This window comes from Triticum urartu, chromosome 4A (assembly GCF_056163025.1).
Source record: "Triticum urartu cultivar PI428250 chromosome 4A, HENAU_Tu73, whole genome shotgun sequence".
Lineage (NCBI taxonomy): Eukaryota > Viridiplantae > Streptophyta > Magnoliopsida > Poales > Poaceae > Triticum > Triticum urartu.
Window position 1 is genome coordinate 606,239,719 of NC_141876.1, and position 13,865 is coordinate 606,253,583.

General features: G+C 46.9%; 1 protein-coding gene and 1 long non-coding RNA gene across 3 annotated transcripts; both read left to right on the forward strand.

The window, feature by feature from the left end:
- Positions 1–459: 459 nt before the first annotated feature.
- Positions 460–3,096, forward strand: LOC125553185 (uncharacterized). 2 transcript variants are annotated; one of them, XM_048716977.2, is made up of 3 exons: positions 464–1,836; positions 1,924–2,070; positions 2,647–3,096. In XM_048716977.2, exons 1-3 carry the CDS (start codon positions 916–918, stop codon positions 2,980–2,982), a joined length of 1,404 nt encoding a protein of 467 aa, XP_048572934.2. In that variant the 5' UTR covers positions 464–915; the 3' UTR covers positions 2,983–3,096. The 2 variants fall into 2 exon arrangements, with proteins under 2 accessions (XP_087375336.1, XP_048572934.2); XM_087519210.1 differs by having other exon boundaries at positions 460–2,070.
- A 5,187-nt stretch (positions 3,097–8,283) lies between these two features.
- LOC125554410 (uncharacterized) lies at positions 8,284–10,776 on the forward strand. The gene is made up of 3 exons (XR_015602201.1): positions 8,284–8,512; positions 8,654–8,731; positions 10,318–10,776. It is a non-coding gene; the product is annotated as an uncharacterized LOC125554410 (long non-coding RNA).
- Positions 10,777–13,865: the final 3,089 nt, after the last annotated feature.

Consider the following 13,865-nt stretch of genomic DNA (forward strand, 5'->3'; position numbering starts at 1 on the left):
AATATTTAGCACTCAACACACATGGTGTCATATTATGTCTCACCGATGGGGTACCAGTGTATGTGAGTTACTTAAAACATTTTCAATAAGACCTCTCATTTCTTTCTCACATGCCTGGACGAACAACCCAAACAAAAGAGAGAAAGAAAAATGCATACAACTGGACACTTCAAATCGTATCCATATGCCCGAGTTGTTCGCAAATCCCCAAACCCAACCCATATATATATGTAAGAGCGGCGGCGGGGAGGGGGGGGGGGGGTGCCTCGACGTGTCTACATAACCTTGCTCACTGGATCCAGATCATTTCCTTTTCTTGTTCCGTTTTTCTCTCTTTCCTTTCTCTCTCTCTCTCTGCAATTTTATGGACAAGTGGGGCGGTCAAATGTAGGGGGAGTTTTAGTGTTAATTTGATCTAAGATGAACCTACAACTTCATATAGGAGTATTTGTGTGGGAGTGAAAATTCACCTACCGGGAAGTGACAGCACTAGCTCACGAACGTGAGTACTCCAAACTATATTTGGAAGATGACTGCCTTCTTTCTACAGCACAGCACAGCACAGCACATCACGAGGCTTCTTCTTCTCCTCCGTCTCTGTCGATCCCCACTCTCGACAGCTCCAATCCATTCTCAAATCCACTATCCAATCAGCCTCCAAATCGATGCTAACCATGCACCTCATCGGATAGCAGCAGCACGCCGGAGGCGGAGGGGATCGAGGAGGAGGCAGGAGCCGCCGGATCCATCGAGCTTCCGCGCGGCGGATCCAGATCCACCACCACCCGCGGGAGGGGGATGAGGAGCCGCGTCCTCGGAGCAGGGCGCCGCCGCCTGGGCCTGGCCCGCATCTCAGCGCTCGGTTCTACTTCTATCTAGGGTTTCAACCAACAAATCGGCCTCCTAATCCCGGCCATGGAGTCGCCGCCGCACAAGCTCAATGTCGGCCGGGACGAGGACCGAATCAGCGCGCTCACCGACGACCTCCTCGTCGGAATCCTCGAGCGCCTCGACTTGCGCCAGGCGGTCCGCGCCGGCGCACTCTCGACGCGGTGGCGTGACCTCCCGTATCGGCTATCGCGCCTGCACCTCGACGTCGGTCACTTCCAAGGCGCCACGCCGCTCGAGGTCATGGACGCTTTCACGGGCGCGGCACAGAGGTTGCTCTCTGTGGCGCTTCCTCTGGCCGAGGGCGAGGGCGCCAGTGCTGCCATCATTCCCATCAAATCCCTCATCCTCAGCTTTTACCTGTCATCCCCTCACCTGAGCGCCATAGGCCGCACCGTCGAGGACGTTGTGAGCTACGGCAAGACCGAATGCCTTGAGTTCTCCATATCCCCGCCGCGAGGGAGCAACGCCAACCTGCTTGCTGAATTCGGGCAGCAGTTCATGTCCTTCTCCCAGGCCTACCCGGTCGCCTTCTGGTGGCTCACGAGGCTTACGCTCAAGAACCTTGTGTTTGGACATTCCGACGTCACCGAACTTATTAATGCTTGCAGTAAGCTCAAGCACCTCACCCTGAGTTCCTGCAGACTGGTTGATCAGCGGTCGGCGCTCAGGATTGATACCCCATGCTCGGGGCTTCGGAGGCTCGACTGCATCCGTTTTCGTTGTGAACGGATCGAACTCATCTCCGTCCCCGAGCTCAGGACAGTACTGTGCTGTTCTCGGCGCTACGAGAACCCTCCAGTGCGCTTCGGCGACGTTCCCCAGCTTTGCCATGTGAACCTCGGCTATCTTGCCAAGGCGTCGCAAGCGCCATTCATGCTGAGTGAGTGCCTTTCAAGGAGTTCCAGAAATCTGTCGAAACTGAATCTCAATTTTTTCAGCCAAACGGTAAAGTTAATTTCTGGGCATTTACACATCATCTGCTCTTCTACTTTACCAATTTCAGCTGTGTATTTTGTGTTCTTCACGTTGCAGATTTGGATTCAGCCGGAGCAGCCGAAGCGGCTCACTGCTATATTCAGAAACCTGACCGACGTGTACCTTTTTGGTATCTTCCCTGAGTGTGATCTGAGCTGGACCCTGTTTATCCTAGAAGCTGCACCTGCCCTACGGAATTTCAAGGTATGGATGTGATTCATTCTAGAATGGCATGTTACTGGAATATTCAGCATTAACAATATAGCAGGAAATTGATCTGATTTTCTAATCTACCACGAATGTTAGAAGTAGTGTGCAGTCCTCATTTTAATTTTGCAGTAAGACAATGTCTGTGCAACACAAAACAAATTCTTCTGGATTGTAGTACCTTGTTTTAGAGTTCTCCAAAATTCTCTCCTTGTTTTCTTTTTGGCAAGGAGGAAAGATGCACATATCCCTTTTCATTAAAATTATTTATTACAAGGTATGTTGGTTGAAAGAAATAAATAAACCGGTGAGCAGCATAGGAGGAATATATAGCTGTAGTTTCATAGGAATCCCAGAAGCATATTTGTGCATCTTACTTTACGTAGGACTCAGTTCATGCAAATTCATCCAAAAACTCCACAGGGGGCTAGATTTAAATATTAGTATTAAGTGCTTTGAAACTTTTTAAGTGGTCAAAATATTTAATTGCAGTTGTTGTTTACATTGTCCTGCATTGGTTGGTGGCAAGTTTAGTTAACATGTGTTATCTATTTTCTATGTCCATGCATGAAGTTATCTCGAACTCGACATACATGTGGCAAAAAGCTTTACGATACTGCCGAAAAGACGAATGTGGTGTGGGAGCCATCGAAGGATCTGAAGCATCTGAACTTGAAGTTGCTGATGATGTTAGGGTTCGAGGAGGAGGTCAAGGTGACAAACTATATAAGGCTAGTCATGGCACATGTTGTGAGGTTGAAGAGAATCGAGCTTCATGGTGAGGACCCATGCAAGGAGTGCAATGCCATTGATCCGAGGAGATCCCAGGTGGATGAAGCTAGCAGGCGTCAGATTAAGGAGCGACTCACACTTGAATCTTCCTCCTCTGCGAAGATAATAATTTGTTGATGGGTATGGTCAAGAAATGATAATAATCTCATAAAATAAGTGATCATGGCTTCTGCTAGAGCGATGATGGATATTGGTTTAAAAAATACTTATTGGTGTCGACTTTACATTACAGCGTGTGTAGTATTATTTGTGCACTACTTTTCAAATTGCTGATCTGTGCACCTCCTGGAGGGTTTGATTCAAATTTGTGAGGCATTCTCTTTTCAGAATGTGACTTTGGGATAGTAGAAAATGGTACCAGGTGAAAAACAGTAAAATACGCTGATAGAGATGATGTTTTTAGCATCTCTTCTGCATAGCAAACAGCTCGTTTGATGATAGCTAATTTGGTGTCCGAGAAATGGTGTTCCATTTTCCTTCTAGTTTTTGTTTTTTGGTCGTGGCCAAAGGAGGGTCAAAAAGAAAAGGAAATCTGTGTGCGGCAAATTGACCAATATAGAAAGTTGAATAAGAATTTGGTGACTCAAGCCCATGGTTGCAACCACAAGCTTTCGTTGTCCTATAGCGACGGTCGAAGCTTGCTGATGCTGCTTGGAAAACGAGGAATGAATAGTGGTGTTGAAACTCTGGTCTGGAGGCGGAAGGTGATTCCCTGTTTGAACGCGCTTCTTTGTCGACATGCACTCTTACTCCAGCTGGGTAGAACAAACTATCGTTGTTTCCACATTTGTGTGGTTGATTTGGAATTTAATCAAAGAATATGTCAAGTATAAACTGGTAGGGAAAGTTGCTCTCTTCCTATTCCATTATCTGGAACAAATTGTGCATAAACTGGCCGATTCCTCTTTCCAAATTTGGACTGGGATCTGTCCAAATTTATCTAAGAACCATTTTTCTTTTGCTTTTATCTTGGCTGGTCGTGTCAGATTAACCTGTTAATTTACTAGAGTCTTGACTGAGCCACGCACAGCTGCAGATGCGGATGATTATAAAGATCATCAAGACAGACTGCATTGTGGGTCTGTGAGACAAGCAAGCCAACTGGTACTTGTTTACATCACAGTGTGGGTAATATATTTGAATACTGCTTTTCTAGTTGTCTACTGCATGCTGGTCTGGGCACTTCTTGGAGGGTTGTGTTCAAATTCTCGAGTCATTCTCTTCCAGAATTGTACTTCGGGAAACCTGAAATAGTAGAAAGTGGCCGCTAATAATACTGGAAAATCACCTGATAGAGATAGTGTTAGAAATATGGAGACCAAAATGAAGCAAGGTATGCAGCAACAGAAAAATAATGAAAATGCCTTTGTTGTACAGATATCCACCTCTTATAACTGAGGCACACTTTCCTGATACATCTCTACGGCTAAGAGTAGAAGTAAGGTTCCATCTTAGCGCCAAAGTTTGCTTGAGTTCAGTTTTATTTCTAAATTTGCATACCATGCAAGTCTGGTCATTAACTTTTGATACTAGACACATTTTTCTTTTACTCTAGTCGACAATCAGAGATATGCCATATTAGTCAGCCACATGTTATATAGCATGGTAGGTTACCCTGATATGTTAGATCTTAAATCTGGTCCAACTCTGCAATATGTTTTCCTAGTCTTGTACAATCCGGCCGTCAGTCAAAATTCTTGTGCAAACTAAAACAAATGTACAATCTGGTCCAAGTCGGCAATATATTTTTCCTAGTCTTCCTATTCCATTATCTGGAACAAGTTGTGCATAAACTGGTTGATTCCTCTTTCAGAAATTGGACAGGGATCTGTCCAGATTTATTTAAGAACCATTTTTCTTTTGCTTTTATCTTGGCCAGCAGTGTCTGATTAAGCTGTTAGTTTACTGCAGAATCTTGGCTCAGCCGTGCACAGTTGCAGATGCGGATGATTATCAAGGCAGCCTGTAGTGTGAGTCTGAGACAAACATGCCAACTGGTACTTGTTTTATGTATTTTCCTGTTATTATGTGGATGCAATGTATCCATGAACTGATTTATTCTTCGTGTAACTGACACCAACTGTTAGTTGAAATAGCTTTATCAGTGGAGCTCTAAGATTTCACCATTCATGTCATATATTATTTCCCATGATTGCTTTTATACGTGTCGTATTATGATGCATGTGCAAATCGTTGTACAATCTTACGAAGAGTCTTGCAAGGGATTACTTGACTAGTATATTATCTTCCCAACGATCATGTGTGGAATTATTTGAGAAGTTCCCCGATAGGTCTTGTGTGGAGCTGCTCTTCAACGATCTTAAGAATGCTCTCTATGAAGCTGAAGACATCTTGGAGGACATTGAGTTTCACTGTCGAGGGAACGATCCAAGATGGCAAGTTCAAATCAGATGGCGGCGCGCCTCTACGTAAGACGAGCTGCCCCCCTTCAAAATAAGGTTTGTCCTTTGTGTCTACGTGTTTCTGTTTCTCGCATGTTCTGAAACATTGTGGTGCTACATATATATCACAATGATGCAGGTTGGGGGTTCTAACCTCTTTTTAAAGAAAAAAACTTGCAAAGAAATATGTGCAGACACAGGGAACCATTGACGACAATTAGCAGACGTCAGTCTTCACCACTGCACAGAGACACTCCCCTGTATGACTATGACAGGGATGTTCGAGCATGCTTCTCGTCAGCAACTCTGCGGGCACGAAAAGCACCTCCATGGCACGGCCCACATTTTTGATCCAAAGTATTGAAACATAGACGTACTTTAAAAAAACAACTTGGTTCGCTACACTGACCTAAATAAATTGTAGAGTACAGTAGATCACACGTTACCATGTGGTCATTTGCAGTTCTTGGTTCGACCTATCTGGTTTTTTTTAGGGGATTTCATAGGGCGCACTTCATTTAAACTTCAAAAGGGTTGCATCGTTTATTACATCCTGCAAGATAAAATATGGGGGATTACCATCCCAAACTACTGGAGTGTTCGAGTCAAAAGTATGTCTTGCAAGATTGTGCGGGACCATATTAGCCTTCGGAGGGCGCACGCTCGCGGGTGTGTGTGTGTGTGCGGGCATGGCGTGTGCGTGTGTGTGTGTGTGTGTGTGTGTGTGTGTGTGTGTGTGTGTGACAGCCGTACAACCACTAGTCCTACCAACATTTGCCATATAGTGACTAGCAGTATTTTGGCTACAACGGATATGAGTGATACAAAAATTTAGTTCCTTCATCACCACTACCCACGGCTGATATCCTGAATAAAAGAACATGGTTTCCTCCTCCTATTGTGCTATTTGTGGTATGGGCACTGTCTGATTCAGAATTAGTTGAGCACATGCTAACAACGACTGAATGCAATGCAAAAGATTGGATATTCTCAATGAGGGATTATTTATCGCATGCGGGGTTCACCAAGCTGGTTATTACATGAAGGAGAATATCAGACTAGGTTCTTGTCACACTTGGAAGTTTTACACCTAGTTAGAGCATCTCGTTCGGGCCCCCAGGGTGGCGGAAAAAAGCCTCTTAGGGGTGAACAGGCACAAGTTTGGCGCATGGGGGCGACTCTATTCCGAGTCGTCGCCCATCAGGTCGCTGCCAATATCGCGCAGCTCGGTGATACTTCGTACAAATTAGCGCAAACTCGGCGATTCGGCACGAACTCGGCGAAATTCCATTGAAATTTGTACAAAAAAGATAAAAGCAAACTACGCCTAGCCACTGCGCCGCGTCCACCGCCCGCCATCTACATGCCGAGAAGCTTGTAGAAACGGCTGTAGTCGTCGTCGTCGCGCGTCTCGCCGGAGCCGCCGCCGTCCCTACTGCACCCTTGCCCGGGGTCGCCAACGCGTGGTGGGGCGCTGGACGGTCCAGCCTCGTCCTTCTCGTCGCTGTCGAGGACGATGACGCCGTCCTCCTTGCGCCCGCGGCGTTGGGCCTGGAGCTTCGCGTATGCCAGGCGCTGGCGACGCACCTGCTCGCGGACGTAGTCCTCCTTCGCCCATTTTATGGCGACCTCGTCGTCGGGGGCCACCATGTCGACGTGCTCCGGCTTCACGGGGAGCAGGCCCGGCTCAGGCTTCGGCCGGACCAGGCGAAGGGAGCGCGGGGAGGAGCGGGTGCTCTCGTTGATGACGCGGGCGCCGCTGCGGGTGCGGCGCTGAAGCGGTGCCTCCTCCGGCTCTGGCTTGACGGGGCGGAGAGCCGGCGAGCCAGAGCCCGACGACGAGGACGTCGGCTCCATTCGCCGCGGCGTCCAGGAGCTGCCACAACGGCGAGAGAAGGACGGCCGCCCCGGGTACTTGAGGCGCGACACGTTGCCAAAAAAGTCTCGATGTGGTCGAGGACGGCCTCGAGGGTGCGGCCTGGCATACTCCACCACTCGCGCCGTCCTTCGGCGTTGAGGCGGTCGCGGGGTATGATGCTGTTGATGGAGGCGATCTGCTCTTGGCGGCGGCACTCGAAGTACATCGTCCACAGCGTTTCGCTGTCGGCGGCGTACCTCGGCTCGTTCCACTGCTCCTCCGTCAGGGGCGAGCGGATGCGGGCGATCTCGGCCCGCCGTGCCACCCCTTCGGGCACCGGTGGCACCGGGACGCCGCCAGCGCTCAGCCTCCACGCCCCCGGCACGCACATGTCTGGGGGCGCCGGATACTCGGCCTAGTAGAGGAGGCGCGCCTCCGGCTCTTGGAGATGGCGGCGGCCGAAGCCATTCGCCTGGGAACCTCTCGGCCATTTGCTCGTCGGCGGGAGGGGGGGAGTGCTGCTTTGTGCGGCGGATGCGAGGGGGGGGGGGATGTGAGCTGTGGCGTTCACCAGCGGGAGGTCACCTTTTATAGCCGCAGCGGGGTGGCGAGAGGCTGCATGCCGGGTGACGCGTGGCGGGAGCGGGCGGGCCGCGCGTCAGCGGCGCCTTCACTGCGCCGCCCGTGAGGCATCAATGGAGGCTGACCGGCACGGCAGCGTGGCAGCCTTGACATTGATTCCCGAGGGAACCGAGGTGATGAGGGCGACGAAGCGGCGTCTCGTTGACTCGGCGGGCCCATCCTCGTTCGCGCCAAAATCACGTTCCCTGACGCCCCCAGGCGTTCCCCAGCGCGCTGGATTTGGCTTGGGTTCTCCGGCGTTAATTTCGGCCCAAACCGGCAAAAAACGGACTTCTGGGGACGCGACTGGGTCGATTTTTGGGCGCTGGCGCGAAGAAATCGCGTGGGAAGGCCGTCGTGGGGGCTCGGCTGGAAATGCTCTTAAACCTCAGAGCTTCGAGTGGGAAGGCAGCAACATGTGCAAAGATGTTACGAGCCCTCCTATCATCATGTACATGGGCTGGCCCCTTGGACCAGCTAACAGGCCTGGCCCGTTCAGGAACTAACGAGACGATAAAAGCTAGAGAGAGAGAGGCATCAAGTGGATCACGAACCTGGCACGGCGGCGGCTTGTCCTACCTTCCCCCTCCTCCTTCTGCAAGATAGAACTCCATGAATCCTAGTAATGGTTGTAGTAGCCTTCCATCGCTACTCTTACAAAAGACATGGATTCCTCCTCAAGGGTTTGTCAAATTGAATGTTGATGGGGCTCTGTCCAGGGACAACCAGTCAGGTTCAGTTTGTGCGATATGTCGTGATGATTCAGGTATGTATCTACACTTGCTTTCCAGGCTGTAACAGACGCAGCTACGCTTGAAGCTCACGCATGCTGCGAAGCTCTACCGTTGGCATCTCAGGCGTACTCATCTAGCACCTGATGATTGCGTTGCTTCTAATTTCAAAACAGTTGTCTCTGATATAAACGGTGGTACACTTGGAGTTATCAGTATGGTGGTAGCATTCCAGAAAACACAAGTCAACAAATGTGAGTTGGCCCTAGAGCCGTGTTGATTGGGTAACCCTAGCCATCCTTTTATTTCCTCCTTTATAGTTTTTGTTGAGAAGATTCAAGGAATGAGCCAAGAGAACACAAGATGAATGATAGGAACATGAAAACGCAAATTAAATTTCCTAGTCTCAGCTATTTGTTTGCGAGTTGGATGACAAGTCCTCGATGTGATCTTTGTTAATCTATGTCGAATTAATCATCATCGTAATTTCAGTATACGAGTTTTCAATCCGTAGGAATGCGCGTGCATATATACTACTACCCGGTCATACATTGATAGGAAGAAGCAACCGTGTCTCGTGCAATTTTTTATTTATTTCGAATTTAGTAATACGTTACCATGTGTTGATTGGCTCTCATGCATATAGTCACCGGAGACATAGGGACAACGACATTGTGCTTTTGGAGGTTGGAGCAGACAGGCAAATTAAGGAAAACCATCATGCGTGGGGGCAGCTAACGCCAGTGCATAATTCCCTACGCTTAGAAGCTTTTTTATGTAGATGGATACATTCATGGGGGCAGCTGAATTATGGCCTACACAACTGATTTGGAAAGAATAAAATGTACGCATCCTTAAGGCTACTCGTAATGAAAGTATCATAGTACTCCCTCCGTTCCGATTTACTCGTCATGGTTTTAATTCAAATTTGAACTAAAACCACGACGAGTAAATCGGAACGGAGGGAGTAGTAGATAGCTAGTACTATCGTGCATGCATGCCAACTACTCCCTCCGTTTCTAAATATAAGTCTTTGTAGAGATTTCACTATGAACTACATGCGGATGTATATAGATGTATTTTAAGTGTGGATTCATTCATTTTACTCTGGATGTAGTCCACCTAATGGAATTTCTACAAAAACTTACATTTAGGAAAGGAGGGAGTACTAGCAGAGACCTTGGAAGTCCCGACCAGTAGATCAGGTCCTTGCTGCACACCCCATGGGCGAAGCTGGTAGAGGAGGTAGCAGGCAATATAACGACAGAGGAGGGCTGACGATGGAGGAACTACCCTATATGGCATTTGCAAAGAGCTGTTTACTCCTTCATCAATATAAAAGGCCGAACTCCTATCTCTCGTTAAAAGAATTGCCTACACCCTAGCCAACGATTATTCTTGGAATGGATGTCTGGAACGGTATATTAGCACGATGCTATTATGATGGACAAAACAACTACTTCCTCCGTTCCAAAATAAGTGTCTTGAGCTTAGTACAAATTTGCACTAGAGCTAGTACAAAGTTGAGACACTTATTTTGGGACGGAGGGAGTATACTTCAAAGCGGAAACCTATTGTAAACCGTCTGCTCTTTCCTCTTGCCCAGTGACATAATTAATATTTAGAACGTCCCTATACTTAAGGAGCTGCATAATGGAGTACTCATAGCAGTTCCTTGCCATAACTGTATTTTTTTTGGATTTGAGTGGTCTTTGTTATGAGCTATATTTTGTTCTGTCTATCTTTGTGTTCTTTACCTTTTGCAAATAGTGCTTTGTGGTCTTTTAGCTTTTGCAAATAGTGCTTTGGGGTCTTTTAACACAAAATTCATTATTCTAAGGTTGGAAGACGTCCCACCAATCTACTAGTGCCTTTTCCGACACGGCATGGAGTACTGGTTGGTGTGACTATCGGAAGATCCATCATCAAGATGGTGACGGGAGCACCGTTTCATGTCCGGGCGAAAACTCTTGTCCTAGCATTTATTGATCGGGCTTAACAATGACGAACTTGTATCATCTTCTTGTTGAATGCATTATCTACTTGTTGTGCTGGTGTTCACTGGTTGGTATCGACAACTAGGATGCAAGATTCCTTGTCTAGGTCATATCCAAACGTGGATACAGTGAGGCGAGGGCGTTTATTCCTTCTTGGAGTTGTTGTTGTGGAAGAAATCAGACTTAATAGTTGGCGTCGTATATTGTTGTCTACATGTTGTGCTAGTGTTCACTGGTTGGTGTCGATAACTAGGATGAAAATCCTTGTCTAGGTCATATCCAAACGTGGATACGGTGAGGCGATGGCATTTATTCCTTCTTGGAGTTGTTGTTGCGGAAGAAATTAGACTTAATCGTTGGCGTCGTATCTTGTTGTCTACTTGTTGTGCTGGTGTTCACTGGTTGTTATCGACAACTAGGATGAAAACCCTTGTCTAGGTCATATCTGAACGTTGATACGGTGAGGCAAGGGCATTTATTCCTTCTTGGAGTTGTTTTTTTTGAAAAGGGGGGGACTCCCCGGCCTCTGCATCAGAACAATGCATACGGCCACATTAATAGATAAATAAAGAGGTTCAACAAGGTCTTAAAGTCTGAAAACAAAATAACGGCAAGCTCACAAAGAGCCACAATGCCAAAAATAAAAGGCCCAAAAGCCACAATCGGCTGGCATAACAAAGATAGGTAAACTAATCGCCTATCCTACTACATGACCGCCATCCAAACCGGTTGAAGATATCCCGCGCTACCATCTCCCACCGGACAGATCCAGTAACCAAACGCTCCCTGGCCTCCGTCGGAGTGAGTAACGACCACATATGGATCATCGCAGTAGCTCGGAATAAAATCTGCAAAAAATGAATATTTGTTGTTCTGTTAAAAGCCAAATCATTTATGCAGTTTCAAATTGCCCACAACAAAGCACATACTCCTATGTGAATGTGTCTAGCTGTTTCGGACTCTATCCCAACAAGCCACGTTCCAAATAAAGTACTAACCGAATTCGGAGGAGTTATGTTAAAGGCAATATGCACCGTGTGCCACAACACTCTCGCCAACGGGCAGTCAAAGAAGAGGTGCTTGATAGTTTTGTCCCGATCACAAAAAGTACACTTAGTAGATCCTGTCCAGTTGCGCTTAACCAAATTGTCCTTTGTTAAAATAACTTGTTTATGTACAAACCATATAAACACATTAATTTTCAAAGGAACTTTGACTTTCCAAACCTCTTTGGAACTAGAAATAGCACTAGAGTTAATGACATCGATATACATCGACTTAACTGTGAACTCTCTAGACTTAGTAAGCTTCCAACACAACTGATCGGGCTGGTGAGATAGCTGAATCTCCATCAGTCTACTCACCAAATAAAGCCATGCTTAGCACCCTCCTAAACTGAATATTAAGGGGAATAGACTGCATAATCATTGCAATAAGAGCATCACGTTGTTGAACAATACGATACAGGGACGGATACTGAAGCGCCAACGGCGTTTCACCAAGCCAAGTATCCTCCCAGAAGCGAGTGGTGTTGCCATTACCGACTATAAACTTTGTTCTATTAAAGAAGGCAGCTTTGACTCTGATAAGCCCCTTCCAAAACGGCGAGTCAGTCGGTCTCACTGTCGCCTGGGACAAAGTCTTGGACTGCAGATACTTACTACGGAGAATCTGCGCCCACGTGGCCTCAGTTTCAACTGATAACTTATACATCCACTTACTGAGAAGACATGTGTTCTTGACTTCAAGATTCTCAATACCAAGGCCCCCCTGGTCCTTTGGTCGACAGATGATATCCCATTTGGCGAGTCGGTATTTTCTCTTAAGTTCATCACTCTGCCAGAAGAATCGGGATCGATAGAAGTCCAGCCTTTTCCTAACACCAACTGGGACTTCAAAGAAAGATAAGAGAAATATGGGCATACTCGTGAGCACCGAATTAATAAGAATCAATCGGCCTCCATATGACATAAGTTTGCCCTTCCAACAACTCAGTTTCTTCTCAAACCGATCCTCGATGCACTTCCATTCTCTGTTTGTCAGCTTACGATGGTGAATGGTATACCTAGGTACGTGAAAGGTAATGCCCCCAATTCGCATTCAAACAATTGCCTATAAGCCTCTTGTTCCTCATCGGCTCTACCAAAACAGAACAACTTGCTTTTATGAAAGTTAATCTTCAATCCGGTCAATTGTTCAAATAAGCATAACATCAGCTTCATATTTCTCGCTTTTGCCAAGTCGTGCTCCATAAAAATGATCGTATCATCAGCGTACTACAGGATGGATACACCACCATCAACTAGATGAGGCACCAATCCGCCCACCTGACCGGCCTCCTTTGCCCTACCTATCAGAATTGCCAACATGTCAGCCACAATGTTGAACAGAATAGGAGACATTGGATCACCTTGTCTCAGGCCCTTACGTGTCTGGAAATAATGACCTATATCGTCATTCACTTTAATTCCAACACTCCCTTTTTGGGTGAAAGATTCTACTTGGCGTCGCCAAGCTTCATCAAAACCCTTCATGCGTAAGGCCTGTTGAAGGAAAGGCCATTTGACTTTATCGTACGCTTTCTCGAAATCCACCTTGAAAACAACTCCATCTAGTTTTTTCGTGTGAATATCATGGAGCGTTTCATGAAGGACCATAACCCCTTCGAGGATGTTCCTGTTCAGCATGAAAGCAGTTTGGGTAGGCTGCACCACAGCATGCGCGATATGTGAGAGCCTATTAGTCCCGACCTTGGTAAATTTTTTGAAACTAACATTAAGAAGACAGATGGGCCTGAATTGCTCAATTCTCACAGCCTCTGTTTTCTTAGGGAGCAGGGTTATCATTCCAAAATTCAGTTGAAAAAGCTGAAGCTGTCCAGAGAATAAATCATGGAACAACGGCAACAGGTCCCCTTTAATAATATGCTAGCACTTCTTATAAAACTCAGCCGGGAATCCATCCGGGCCAGGAGCCTTATTATTTTTCATCTGCGAAATGGCCTCAAACACCTCTTTCTCAGAAAAAGGAGTAGCTAAAATATCATTCCCAACAACAGTAAGTTGAGGTACATCCTCAATCCTAGACTCATCCAGAGAAACACAGTTATCCTCTGGAGGCCCAAACAACTGCTTGTAATACTCAGTAATGTATAATTTTAGGTTCTCCTGACCTAGAATAGTTCCTTCATCTTGTTCAAGCTGAAAGATCCTCTTCTTTCTGTGTTTGCCATTAGCGATCATGTGAAAGAATTGAGTGTTTGCGTCCCCCTGGACAACTCTTTGGACCTTGGCCCGCAGCGCACACTTTAATTCTTCTTCACGAAGAAGCTCTTTCAACCTCATCTCCGCATCAAGCTTGGCATGAAGCTCTGAGGCTGGCAAAACCGTGG

Coding starts and splice junctions, on each gene's coding strand:
- LOC125553185 (XM_087519210.1), top strand. CDS start 916: ATGGAGTCGCCGCCGCACAAGCTCAATGTCGGCCGGGACGAGGACCGA. Junction 2,071..2,646: donor CTGCCCTACGGAATTTCAAG/GTATGGATGTGA, acceptor CCATGCATGAAG/TTATCTCGAACTCGACATAC.